The sequence below is a fragment of the Chelonoidis abingdonii genome, chromosome 3, assembly GCF_003597395.2.
Source record: "Chelonoidis abingdonii isolate Lonesome George chromosome 3, CheloAbing_2.0, whole genome shotgun sequence".
Lineage (NCBI taxonomy): Eukaryota > Metazoa > Chordata > Testudines > Testudinidae > Chelonoidis > Chelonoidis abingdonii.
The window spans coordinates 16295313-16309851 of record NC_133771.1 but is presented as its reverse complement, the minus strand read 5'-3'; the positions used below and the strand labels follow the sequence as shown (position 1 = coordinate 16309851).

Below are 14539 nucleotides of genomic sequence, written 5' to 3'. Positions count from 1 at the left end.
CAATGATTCTATTTATTTAAAACAGAAGGGCAAGTGCACCTTTCCCCCCCAACATCTTCCTCTGACTTTCTTTAATGAATCAGCTTCTGAATGGTGATGCCCGCATAGTGTATTTATTATATTATAATAAAAAGTAACAGCTTAGAGTTCCATAGCAAATTAAATGTTTGGAGAGCCCTTTGAAATGAGGTGATATATTAGAGCTTAGCATTAAGGAGCCAGGTAACATGGACTGGACTGGGAGTTAAGAACCATGAGCTCTATTCCCAGCTCTGACACTGATCTACTATGTGACCTTGGTCAGGCTACTTCACATCATCTGTAAAAGGGGGTGATGTGAGATCTATAGATGAAAACAGCCAAGTATTATTACACAGCACTTTATACACGAGAGAAGGGAGGGGCTGGACCTGATCAGAGATACAGGCAATGTAGATGATTTTTGCAGCAGTAGTTTGGCTGGCGGGAGTTCAGGAAGCCAGAGAAGATGAGGTGTCAGTGGTTAAGGCAAGAAGTGTGTTGGGCTGATACAAAGGGCTTGGCAGTGGGAATAGTAGGGAGCAGGTAGATTTTGGAAAAGCAGCTGAGGAAAATCCAGCACTATTTATTGGGGGGAAGGAGAGAAAGGAGTAAGATATGATGCCACAGCAGCAAGCTTGAAGCACACAGCGAGGAGTGAAATTGCCAGCAATGATAAAGAAAAGAGGCTTGGGAGCACTGGTACTAGCTACATGGTATAAGAGGCACATGCAGTACTTCATTGTTCTCCTTAAAGTGCCATTGTCCCAATGGGCCTATGACACATACCACCAGCACTGGAACCATGACAGTGGCCAGCAAAAAAGAGGTTAAAGGGATTAAGCTATTACTGGGCTAGGGGGTGACTAGCTGAATTTATTTTTCATTGCTTTGGGGGACTAAGGCAGAATAAGTTCTCAGCAGTAATATTGTATTTCCTTTCCAGGTCCTTATACTTGCGTTTTCATAGACAGCAGTGTGAGCTCCACATGGGAATTTAAAGCAACACGCAATATAACAGTAGCTCCAATAAACATCATGCAATCAGGAGACACTAAGGTTATATGTAACGGTACCAAAGTATCGCTGAGCTGCTGCATCGATGGAAATATACAATACTTTAATACTACCTGGACACCAAATACAGGCCAGTTTTTTCTAAATCTCTCCTCCTAATTTGCAGGCATATGCAGCTGTATCATGCACAAACAGGCCAGATCCTCAGGGACTCCCCAGATGCTTAGACCACAAATCAGCGGGTGCTGTGCCAAGCCAAGATAAAGTTCCCACTAGCATTGTCTTAGTGCCACTGTAGCCATTGCCATGCACTGTTAGAGCTGAGTGGGGGCTGCTCTAACTTCTGCCACCCCATAACTGCCACAGAGGGCTGGAAATCTATCCCAGGATCAGCACAGCATGCTGATATCTAGTCATCTTTCCAAAAGTGCATCTTCCCCTTTTCCTGCTTTGTTGATAGCAAGCTGGGAATGAGGTGTATAAGTCCCTATACTGGTCGTCCACAACTTCAGGGTCACCCTTATACTGAGAGTACCTTCCATGGGTCATGTACTTATCTTTGGTAAGCGAAATGTGTGGTCCAAAACAGCTGGAGCACAGCTAATGATTGGGTCAAAACCCCACATGCAAGTGTGAACTGTCCCATGCAAAATGAATCATGTTTGATATCAAAGTTCCATTTCAAATGGATTTATAAATAGTGAATAGATGTATATAGCACATGCATGCTACAAACATCAGCAGAACATGGTAGAGTTTTTATAAGCACATCAGTAGATGGTGTTATAGATGGTTGTAAGTCTTAAGCAACCAGTTGCCCTTTTGGACTCTATAACAACCTATGGCAAAGGAGTAACCACTTATTAAAACACCTATTAATCATTTACTAGCCTTTTATTAACTGTATATAAATGGAACTTTAATATGAAGTATGACTGCAAACTGAGTAACTGCACAAAGGTACATAAGAACATAAGAATGGCCATACTGGGTCAGACCAAAGATCCATCTAGCCCAGTATCCTGTCTTCCCACAGTGGCCAATGCCAGGTGCCCCAGAGGGAATGAACAGAATAGGTAATCATCAAGTGATCCATCCCGTCACCCATTCCCAGCTTCTGGTAAACAGAGGCTAGGGACACCATCTCTGCCCATCCTGGCTAATAGCCATTGATGGACCTATCCTCCATGAATTTATCTAGTTTTTTTTTTTTAACCCTGTTATAGTCTTTGCCTTCACAATATCCTCTGGCAAGGAGTTCCAAAGTTGACTGTGTGTTGTGTGAAAAAATAGTTCCTTTCGTTTGTTTTAAACCTGCAGCCTGTTAATTTCATTTGGTGACCCCTAGTTCTTGTGTTACGAGAAGGAGTAAATACAGTGGCATAGCCAGGTAGAGGGAATGGGCAGCAATCAGAAAAAAAGGCGCCACCCACTGCGGAGCTTTTACTCACCCAGTGGCGCTTTTACTGACAGGGCAGCGCTCCGGGTCTTAGGCAGCAGGCCCTTCAGTAGCTCCGGGTGTCTTTGGCGGCACTGAAGGACCCGCCACCGAAATGCCGCTGAAGCCCCACGGAGTGAGTGAAGGTCCCGCCGCCAAAGACCACACCACAGCGGGTGGCGCGTTTTTTTGTAAGTGAGTTAAAAAGGTGCCACTTTGGGGGAATGTGCTCAGGGGGAGCAGCCGCTCTCCCTGTTCCCCCCCAGCTACGCCACTGAGTAAATAATACTTCCTTATTTACTTTCTCCACACCAGTCATGATTTTATAGACCTTCCTTAGTCATCTTTTTTCCTAAGCTGAAAAGTCCCAGTCTTATTAATCTCTCCTCATATGGCAGATGCTCCAGACTGCTAATCATTTTTGTTGCCCTTTTTCGAACCTTTTCCAAATCCAATATTTTATTTATTTATTTATTTATTTATTTTTGAGATAGGGCGACCACATCTCCATATAGTATTCAAGATGTGGGCATACCATGGATTTTTTATAGAGGCTATATGATATTTTCTATCTTATTATCTATCCCTTAATGATTCCCAACATTGTTAGCTTTTTTGACTGTTGCTTCTCACTGAGTGGATGTTTTTAGAAAACTATCCACAATGACTCCAAGATCTCTTTCGTAAGTGGTAACAGCTAATTTAGACCCCACCATTTTATATGTATAGTTGGCATTATGTTTTGCATTGTGCATTACTTTGCATTTATCAACATTACATTTCATCTGCCATTTTGTTGCCCAGTCAACCAGTTTTGTGAAATCCTTTTGTAGCTTTTGCAGTCTGCCTGGGACTTAACTATCTTGAGTAGTTTTGTATCATCTGCAAATTTTGCCACCTCACTGTTTACCCCTTTTTCCAGATCAATATAAATACACTATATCCACTGGATCCCCAATGTCCACATGCCTGTTAACCCCCTCAAAGAATTGCACTTGGATCCAGGGATTTATGCACTTGTGAATTACTCAGACATACAGAGTGAAATCCTGGCCAACTGAAGCCAATGGGACTTTTGCCTTTGACTTCAGTGAGGTCAGCATTTCGACCATGAGTTTTGCTTGCACAACAGATGCACACTCAGATTTTGTGGGTGTGATTTAGATAGGCAGTTTTGGTAAATTTGCCCCATTATGTCTAACCCTCCTCTCTTGACACCCAAAATACAGTTACAGAGTGGCCCTTAAAAATGTTAGCTTCCCCTAAGATAAATAGATGAGTTTAATATTTGTGGTATCTCTTTGTACTTTCCACTGCTCACTGTAAGAAACGCCTTGAATCTGCCAATACTGAGATTATCTGGCTCCAAATACTTCTCTCAGGCCTGAATCTGAAATCGTTACTCACAGTGAGTTGTCCTCACTCACCCAAACAGTGCTATTGGACTCAGTGGAGCTACTCATGAGAGTATGTGCTGCTCAACAGGAGTAAAGATTGTAGAACTGGGCCAATGGGTGTCTTAGGGTACGTCTACACTACAGGATTATTCTGCTTTTACATAAACTGGTTTTGTAAAACAGATTGTATAAAGTTGAGTGCACACGGCCACATAAAGCACAATAATTTGGTGGTGTGCATCCATGTACCGAGGCTAGCGTCGATTTCTAGAGCGTTGCACTATGGGTAGCTATCCCGTAGCTATCCCATAGTTCCCGCAGTCGCCCCCGCCCATTGGAATTCTGGGTTGAGATCCCAATGCGTGAGGGTGCAAAAACAGTGTTGTGGGTGATTCTGGGTAAATGTCATCACTCATTCCTTCCTCCGTGAAAGCAACAGCAGACAATCATTTCGCGCCCTTTTTCCCTGGATTGCACTGGCAGACGCCATAGGATGGCAACCATGGAGCCCGTTTTGCCTTTTGTCACTGTCACCGGTATGTGTACTGGATGCGCTGAAGAGTGGTACTGCGCGCTCATCAGCGCTATTCATTTGCTTTGCAAGTAGCAGAGATGGTTATATCATTCTGTACAATCTGCTGTGCTATTGTGAAATTGGCGCTGAGATGATTGGTTATCAGTCGTTCTTGACCGTCTGCTGCTAATCATGTGTGCTCCTGGCTGGACTATTGCTATGATGGTCGGCGGGCGCGAAGAGCAAAAATATGTATTTAAAATGAGTCGTCTGCTAGATTGCGGCAAGGGTACTAGAGGAACCTAGGTGTATGAGAACAAGCACAGCCGTCCGTCAGTTCCCACGAAAAAATGAGAGTACATGCATTTCTGGGAGTGCCCCTAAACATCTCACTGTGCTTCTCTATCCACCTTTGGCTGCCGTTGCAGGGTTCCCCAATTTGTGTGATGAGTATAAAGAAGTGGAGGAGATAAAAACACTGAGTTTTTGAGATAAATGGCGGGAGGGCAGTCTCCAGCTGCTTGAGTCTGCAGGCATTAATTATGGGGGAGAGAGCCAGATCCGCTGCTGATATCTGAGGTAGTACAATCTTTCTTTGATGAAGGGGGGGACTGATGGGTTCCACCAGTTGCTATTGATGGGAGATTACAGCCATTCATGTACCATTTTGCGAATAACTTGGGATAATTCCTATTGTTGACCAGGCATGCCCGACCGACCGTACCTGAGCCACGGAGCATTTCATGGGGCTTTTGATGAGGATGGCTACCAGTCCTATGCTCCATACTGTCTGCCACCAGGAAAAGAGGAATGATCTGCTTATTCAGTTGCCGCACTGTCTACCGCGCATGCAGTGACATAGCGTGATTGACAAAAGTGCAGAAACATATTTTTCCCTCTTTTTTTCACGGCGAGGGAGTAAATTGCATGAATATACTGACCCCCCAGACAGTGTTTGACCCTCAGCATTGGGGCTCAGCAGAATGCAAGCTTTTCGGGGACTGTGGATAGTGAGTCCTCAGTTCCCCTCCCTTCTCATGAGCGTCCATTTGATTCTTTGGCTTTCCGTTACACTTGTCACACAGCACTGTGCTGTGGACTCTGTATCATAGCCTGGAGATTTTTTTCAAATGCTTTGGCATTTCGTCTTCTGTAATGGAACTCTGATAGAACAGATTTGTCTCTCCATACAGTGATCAGATCCAGTATATCCCGTACGGCCCATGCTGGAGCTCTTTTTGGATTTGGGACTTCATGGCCACTCATGCTGATCAGAGCTCCACGCTGGGCAAACAGGAAATGCAATTCAAAAGTTCGCGGGGCTTTTCCTGTTTACCTGGCGAGTGCATCCAAGTTCAGATTGCTTTCCAGAGCAATCACAGTGGTGCACTGTGGGATACCGCCCAGAGGCCGATACCATCGATTTGCGGCCACACTAACCCTAATTCTATATGGTAATACCGATTTCAGGGCTACTCCTCTCGTCGGGGAGGAGTATAGAAACCAATTTAAAGAGCCCTTTATATCGATATAAAGGGCCTCGTTGTGTGGATGGGTGCAGCGTTAAATCGGTTTAATGCTGCTAAAATCGGTATAAACACGTAGTGTAGACCAGGCCTTAGGTAATTGGCAAGTGCACTTTGGCCCAATCCTGAAGTCCTTCCTAGGCCACTGTGAGTTTTGCCCAAGTAAAGACTGAGTGTGAACTTCAGGATGGGTGAGTTTAAAATGTCTCACTGTCAAAACTTGTGCCTGCACCTAGGGTTTGCATAGCTAGGAGAAGTCCTGTATCTACAGGCTTTACTTGTGGTTGAGATAGACAGACAGCAGTGACAGCTCTGGGATTGTTTATTTCAATACAGGAACCGCCAGTTTAACTCCAAACTGTACTGAGTACACTCTCCAAGCCAGTCCTTTTCAGTGCCCAAACCCACCTGATAATGAGATAACGTACACATGTGAGCTGAGCACGGGGAATGGCGCCATCAGAAGTAAAACCATCAATGTGATATATTCACCAGGAGGTAAGGAGCCTTTTCAGAATGCTGATAGAATCTGATTTCACATAGCTGAGTGTAAGTGCCTTGGGCACGGACTGTGTCTCCATTCTCTCCACATGGCTCCCTGCCTACCTATTGTGCCACATGCAAATGACAAATAACAATCATGTGTTGTTTATCTTATATTTTTCAGCAAATCTAACAATATCTCCAAGCACAAATGTTTCTGAGGGACACAGTTTTAATCTAACATGCACCAGTGATGTGAGCAATTGCGATAATCTCACCTGGAAAATCCAGTCTCAGATGATAGACTCTCGGCTATACAGCTGTAAGGTGGAATCCCCAAGCAAAGCCATGTCCACACTCACAGTGAACTCTGCCACTCAGGCCTGGAATGGTAAGTGAAGGCATCACCTCACAGTGTGTTTCGGTCAGAATGACAAGGTAGGTGACATTACCCAGGGCTGCCCGGGGAGGGGGGCAAGTGGGGCAATTTTCCCCAGGCCTAGGGCCCAGCAGGGGCCCCCACGAGAGTTTTTCAGGGCCCCTGAATGGGGTCCTTCACTCGCTCTGGAGGCCCTGGAAAACTCTTGTGGGGTCTGGGCCCTGGAGCTTCTTCCGCTCCCTGTCTTCACCGGCGGCGGGTCCTTCTGCTCTGGTGTGGAAGGACCCCCCGCCACCGAATTACCGCTGAAGCGGGACCCACCGCCGAAGTGCAGCCAGGTCTTCAGGGGTAATTCAGCAGCGGAGGGTCCTTCAATTCGGAAACACGCCGCCGAAGTGCCCCGAAGACCCGTGGCCCTGGAATCCTCTGGGCAGCCCTGACATCAGAACTTCACCTAAGCCCCCATTCAGCAAGACACTTGAACACATGCACAGCTTTCATCACACAAGTGCTCCCATTTAACTCAATAGAACAGGGGCTGGAACTTGCATCTCCCTGGTGGATGACTTAACCAGCCGGCTCTAGAGTCAGTCTCATGGTCTCTCCGGCACAATTAATATATAAGTATTTCATACAGAGTGGAACAGCTTCAACAAGAGAGCTGGAGAGACCCTAACCCCAGAAGTTAGGACACTCAGGCGAGAGGTAAGAGACCTGAGTCCAAGTCCCTCCTCCAAAGCAGGCAGAGTGGGGATTTGAATCTGTCTTTTGCATTCATCGTGAGTACTCCAACTAGTGCATATAAAGGAAGCACCATCAGCTCCTTCTCCAGCTGTGTTTTGTGCAGTGCACAATCCAGCGGGCATCTACTAACCTGGCTGTTGTGCTTGAGTGCTTCCAGGGATGCTCCTGATCTGGGCCACTGTTTTACCTTTCCTGCTCGGTGTCTTTAGCAATCCCTTTTGATCTATCTCCATAGCAAGCACGCCTCCATAAACAACCACACAGAGACATCTACCATATTCATAAAGATATAATACAGATATTTTACCAGTTCATCACAGTCTGCTTTCCATGGCTTTCAACTGAGGCCTGGTTTTGTTTCATTGCTTTCAGGCACCTATACTTGCACATTATTTCAGAAGTCTTTGTCAAGTTCTGCTAGTACAACAGTTGAGATTGTTCCTCTGCCTCTGAAAAAGAATATTGTACTGGATCCCATTCAAGGATTTATACAATGCAATGTACCTCAGGTGCTAAAGTGCTGCATAAATGGAACAGAAAATTATGACGTTACATTCACAGTTCAACAAAGGGAATGTAAGAGTGGTAAGGAAGTCAATACTTTACTCTGAAAATGGTATTGAATGTGTGGATAATTGTGGACATCCCCCCATAAGATTCATTTCTTCTATGATCCCCACAATTAGTGAGCAAATAATTATAAGTATTTTTTTAAATGTGCAGTCTCATTACTGTAATCCAGGCTCTTCCTATCCTTGTGCTTTGTTGCCCTTAATCATTACATCATGTCTAATTTGGGATTGTCACCATTTTGAACCCAAGATCTTTCTGTTTATGCCGTAGTGCAAGTAGCACACTCTCATAATTTAGTCTTAAAAAGTCTGATCCTGATCCCATTGGAGTTAATGGAAGTTTTGCCATTTACTTCCATGAATGTAGGATCATATCCAAAATCTGGTTATGTTAAAGTCCTACAGCAGAGGTCAGCAACCTTTGGCACGCGGCCCATCAGGGTAATCCACTGGTGGGCCGTGAGACATTTTGTTTACATTGACTGTCCGCAGGCATGGCCCCCACCGCAGCTCCCAGTGGCTGCGGTTTGCCATTCCCAGCCAATGGGAGCTGCGGGAAGCGGCGAGCCGCAGGGATGTGCCAACCCCTGTCCTAAAAGGTACTCATTGGCATTCTGTCTTTACTTTCTACCAGTGATTTTCATATCAGGTTTGGTCAGTTTGCCAACATTTTCTAGCCATTCATTTAATTTTATATTCAAAATTTAGGATTATATTTTTCATGTGGGTCCATGTAACTGATGCATAGCCATGATTCAGGTTGATATGATAGCCATCCCCAAGCATTTCAAATGTGTAAATACCAAGGAAAGAGACGTCGTTAAGGGTGGCTCAGGTGTGTAGGGGTAATAGCCGTGAAACTAAGCAAAAGCATATTTAAGATGAGTAAGAGGAAACATTTCCTGTTAGTGATGTCTACTAGACCATGGAACAGCCTCTCAAAGCAAGTGGTGAAAACTCCACAACTTGAGTAATTTTAAACCAAATGGGACAAAACTTTCAAGAATACAATGTAAGGAACTATCCTATATTCACCAAGAATATGGACAAAAGGACTTTTTCAGTGTGATTCTAGGTCTTTGAATTTAGTGCAGTTATACATTCTATCAATTATTTAGCACATTGTAGAAGTTCCCAAGTGGCTCAAAAAAGTAACAAATTTCATGAGATTATAAAAGAGAGAGGAATAACCATCTAATTATGCAAATACAGTGCATTCTGTTTGCATCAGTCAGCAGTTGCCAGGAATTTGTGCTCTGCTTGTAGCTACAATAAGCAAGAACAGAAGTGTAATAAAGTCAAAGGTTTAATTAATTTGACTAAAAATATCCCCTCAGCAATTCAGCTAGTCGGTTATTGGAGACAGACATTCAGATTAATTTAACATCACTGTGGATGGGCTTTGAGGGGAATTGCATCTAACCTTCCTTGGCTCGAAGAAGACTAATGGACACAGTGTGCTCGCCTGAGGTTTCTGGGAGAGAGTATAAAGCAGTAGGAGACGGGGGGATCATTAGGCTTGTGAGTAGGACACAGAGAATAACATAGGAGAGGTTACTGTTGAAGACCCTTGGGATGACTAAAAGATAAACTGAGGACAGTGCAGAACCTAAGAGTCACCAGATGAAGAGTTAAAAATCCTAACCTAAACTGAAAGGCTTCAGCAGAAGCATGGAGAGCAGAAATGAAAGAGGTGCTTGAAAGTGGCTACCCCAGCCACTGTTGCTGCACCATAAAGGACTTTGGGGGAAAGTTGCTCTCATAGCAGAAGGTCAGAAGGATGCTTAAACTATGTCTGTAGACAGAAGAGACAACATAAGAAGGTAGCAAGGAATGAGCATAAGCAGCAGAAGATCGTACGCTTGAACAGTAGGAGACTGTCTCTAGAGGGGCTGAGAGAGCTGTTCTTTAAGAGGCTGAGAAAGGAGGTTTTCACAAGCATTTCCTGTTCTACTCTAGCTACAGAACCAAACTATTGCATTCACGGGCGGTGGGTGACCCCGCCCCCGTTCAGGAAGGCTAGTCTCCAGGCCTTGCCCTTTCTGCCCAAAGCCCTGCATGCCAGGGCCAGCTGGAGGAACCCCAGCTGGCCCAACCCCTGGGCTGGCCCTGGCCACCGCAGCCCTCGGCCACCAGCCCAATCACCGAGCTCCAGTCCCCCAGCTGGAGCTGAGTCCCCACCAGCATCAGGGACGAGTGGGGAATGAGGTCAGGGTCTTGGGGTGGAGCATGTGGGGGGGGGGGCAGCACGACCTGGGTTAGGGGAGGCTTAGCCTCCACTGGTCTTCGATACCTGCCACCCATGATTACGTTAACACACTTAAAATATTTCTTTGCAGTGAAAAACACACAAGGAAACCAAGTGTGCTACACATGCAATTACACAGAAAGGTGCAACTCAAAGTCAAATGTCGTGGCATTTTGTACCTTTGGTAACCGCATTCAAGATAACGTCACAAGTTCACCTATGAATCTAAGTATTATACTAGGTAAGAAGAAATCTTGGTAATTATATATAGCAATTGAATGTACAACCCTAACGTATTTGCCAAATCAAAGGACATGTATTGTAACAATGAGGCTGCTTAAATGCAGCAGCATGTGCTGTGGTTAGATCTGGTTGGTAATTTTCTATCTAAATGGTTTTTGATAGAAAATATGGTTGTCATTAGAAAAGTCAATTCTGCTGAAATTTTAACAAAGAGAAGGCTAAGGCATGACTTGATTACAGTTTATCAGAACCTACATGGGGAACAAATATTTAATAATGAACTCTTCAATCTCGCAGAGAAAAGTATAACATGACCCAATGGCTGGAAGGTGCAGCTAGACAAATTCAGACTGGAAATAAGGTGTAAATTTTTAAACAATAGAGTAGTTAACCACTGGAAGAACTGACCAAGGGTCATGGTGCATGCTCCATCACTGACAATTTTTAGATCAAAATGGGATGTTTTTCTAAAAGATATACTCCAGGAATTATTTTGGGAAAGTTCTGTGGCCAGAGTTCTACAGGAGACCAGACTAGATGATCACAATTGTCACTTCTGGCCTCGAAATCTATGAGAAATGTTGAATTTTAGTTCTTCTGCTTCAGCTCCCACCTGGAACCAATATATGCTGAGGTACATGAAAATGAAAATAAAATAAATTAATAACACGAGTGGATAGGGTCCTAAACCAAACCTTGCTGAACCTCAGAAAAACGTCTGTTCAGGCTTCAGAAGAAGAGTTGGAGAGATTCGCCCATCCTTGTCATTAATTCTTATCCCATACAACAGCAAATCTTTGGGTGCTTTTGCAGGCAAACAGCCTCCCAAAATTTATATCCAAGGGAGAGTTATAATTAAGGATCAGCCCAAACCAAAATGCTATATCGAAACACCTCTTAATTTGGGATAGGTCAGCTGCGGCTACAAATATTTCAAACCTGAGCCCATGTCTGCTAATAAGTTTGTCCTTGCTTGTACAGTGCTTTGAAAATTTTGTGATTGTTTTAGGAAGAAGGATGTTCTTGTGGTTAAGGTCCTAGGTCTAGGATGAAGATCTTGACTCTATTCTCATTTTTGCCACAGGATTCTTGTAAATTACTTTGGGTAAATTACTCAGTGCTGAGTTTTCCATCCTGGAGATAAGAGGACTTTTCTGTCTCCCAAGCACTTCAAGGTTTCATTCAGTAATGCTTGTGAGGCATGCAGATACAATGCTGCAGTGAGGAGTGCCAGGGAAATGTGTGTGTGGATAGATAGATAGATAGATAGATAGATAGATAGATAGATAGATAGATAGATAGATAGATAAAAGGAAAATTATCTGTAATAAGGAAAATACAGAGAAATTAGAGAATTCTATTCCCTGTCATCCATTTATTTCTTTTTCTTAATACAGAAAATGAAGTTACGTGCTCAGGCAGCATTGGTGTGGGGTGGCAAGGAGCACAGATAACAAAACCATGCCCAGCCTCTCAAGGTGTGAATGGTATAAGCACCACCCGTAGAGGGACTGTAGTCTATGTGTGTAACAACACCGACTGGAAGGTTGCTAGAAACAGCTGCATATCTGACCAAATAAACACACTGCTCAGTGGTGCTGAGGTAACAACTTTGTGTTCCTTTCATGTTTTTTCAGTAGTTTTAAATAAAGAGTAGACAGTGCTTTCAATTTGTTTCTATTGCTCAAAATGCTTTAACCATTTAAAAAGACATTCAATACTGGAAAAAACGCAACTGTTCAATTACAAGTGCTTTTAAAGCTAGGTAATAAACCCTTTGTTCCATGGGCTTCGGAGCTATGAGTGCGGCAGAGTAATTTAGAACATCCTGCTGCAGCGCTTATCAAGCCAACCGAAGGAACAGGGTTGTGAGGCATTGAAAATTCTATTACAACCTAAAGCAAAGAAAATCTCGCTCCCCCACGCTCCACACACCCTTAGCCTGCAGGGTCCACTTTTCTTTGTCAACCTCTCAAAACACACACACACGCACAAATAAATTATAGAGGCAGAGCGCTGTTATTGTAGATGCACATTTTGTGCTTGTTTCCATAGTAAATATAAGGGGCTAGTGCAAATATTTGATTCTGAATAAAGGGTTACCAACCTGAGAAGGCGGAGAAACATCGGCTTAGTCTGCATGATACTTACCTACTGTGCAGACATTACTGTTCAGGTCATTCTGACTAGACATATAGGCCCTGGTTCAGGAAAGCATTCCCCACTCAGAACAGCACTTAAGCACATGCATACTTTTAAGTACATACTGAAGCCCCATTGAAGTCAATGAGACTTATGCACATCTTTAAAAGTAAGCATGTGTTTAAGTTCTGTCCTGAACCAAGGCTTTATCCCATACTCATCGTCGCAATGTGTGTGCTATACCACACCTAACCAATCTGGGGACCATAAGTACAGACTTATACCACTTGTCTTAAAGGTGAATAACCCTTAGCTGTTAGAAGTAGTAGGACTTTTATCTGCCATAGGTGAGTGTATATAGTACACATACGATGACTAGCTCTGAATGGAGCATTCATGGCACTCCACTGCCAGAGGGAGGGTCACCACAACACAGAGCCTTCACAGGAAGTAAGGAGAAATTATGACAAAGTCAAATAGACAGGCCTCTCTCCAGAGCTGTCCAACACTAGCACAACACGTGCTTCTTGCCTCTGGTTCTACTGTAGTGCTGCCTATCCATCAGTGAGCATTGCTGGCTTGCAACTCCCAGGAGCATGTTCCTGCCCTCTGTTCATACTGCAGTGGCTGGATGGTAACCATCACTCTGTCCTGCCCTGGCCTTTACATTGCTCATTAACAGTGGTCCTCTATCTGCAGACACACCCCACACGTATGACTGCTCTTCACAGGTAGCTCCAGAGCAGGGGTCGGCAACCTTTCAGCAGTGGTGTGCCGAGTCTTCATTTATGCACTCTGATTTAAGGTTTCGCGTGGCGGTCATACATTTTAACATTTTTAGAAGGTCTCTTTCTCTAAGTCTATAATATATAACTAAACTATTGTGGTATGTAAAGTAAATAAGGTTTTTAAAATGTTTAAGAAGCTTCAATTAAAATTAAATTAAAATGCAGAGCCCCCTGACCAGTGGCCAGGACCCAGGCAATGTGAGTGCCACTGAAAATCAGTTTGTGTGCCCCCTTTGGCACCTGTGCCATACGTTGTCTACCCCTGCTCCAGAGCATAAGCCATCCCTTGCTGTCAGCTACTCGCTGGCTTGGAATAATTCCCACAGCATGGTGTCTGGCTGAGTGGTTGGTAGGACCACTCCCATTTTTGCTTTTGTCATAACCCCATTTCTGATCTGCACTGTCCATTGGATACAAACACAGTCCTGCTGTTGCATCCTTTGTCTTCCCTTCTAAAAATCACCTGCCATCACCCTGTTCCTCTATCCAACTAGACCGATGTGGGAGTTACACATCTTTCCCTATGTATTCATTGTGTATCTCGACTGAAGATCAAGCCCCAGGTGCATTGCATATATGTAACATCATGTTTAATTTCCATTCTAGTCTTTGGTGTATGACCCACAGGCAGAAGAACAGCTTCCCACATATCTTGAGACTCTTCATAATACTACACTAAAGGAACAACAAGAAATAAACACTTCACCTGCCAACCTGGTGGCAGTAATTAGCATTCTGGATTTGGTTTCAAATATCCCAACAGACGCAGAGCCACGCGCAATGGAAGTAAGTTACAGTTAAGCCTTATAGAAGCTGGATGGCTCTTTGGCCTTTGCAGCGGATGGGAATATGCTCCCTGATTGGTTAGTACGTGGACTAGGTAGGAGTTGAGGGAATGATAAGGTAAGAGGAAGTAAGAACAAAGATACAGATGAAAGGCCTTGAAGGTGAAGACCAGGAGCTTTGCTTTTATATGAAAGGATTCACAAAAGGGTGACATGTTTGGAGCAATAGGAGAGAGGACGATTAT

The 14539-nt window shown here is 44.1% G+C and overlaps 1 protein-coding gene across 1 annotated transcript in view; it reads left to right on the top strand.

Moving 5' to 3' along the window:
• Positions 1 to 14539, top strand: part of ADGRF5 (adhesion G protein-coupled receptor F5) — a 70285-nt gene that overhangs the window by 41601 nt on the left and 14145 nt on the right. The window contains exons 7-13 of the mRNA XM_075063632.1: positions 965 to 1169; positions 6221 to 6408; positions 6578 to 6784; positions 7889 to 8101; positions 10428 to 10577; positions 11977 to 12182; positions 14116 to 14295. Of these exons, the coding sequence (XP_074919733.1) occupies positions 965 to 1169; positions 6221 to 6408; positions 6578 to 6784; positions 7889 to 8101; positions 10428 to 10577; positions 11977 to 12182; positions 14116 to 14295 (1349 nt within the window). The remainder of the gene's footprint in view (positions 1 to 964; positions 1170 to 6220; positions 6409 to 6577; positions 6785 to 7888; positions 8102 to 10427; positions 10578 to 11976; positions 12183 to 14115; positions 14296 to 14539) is intronic.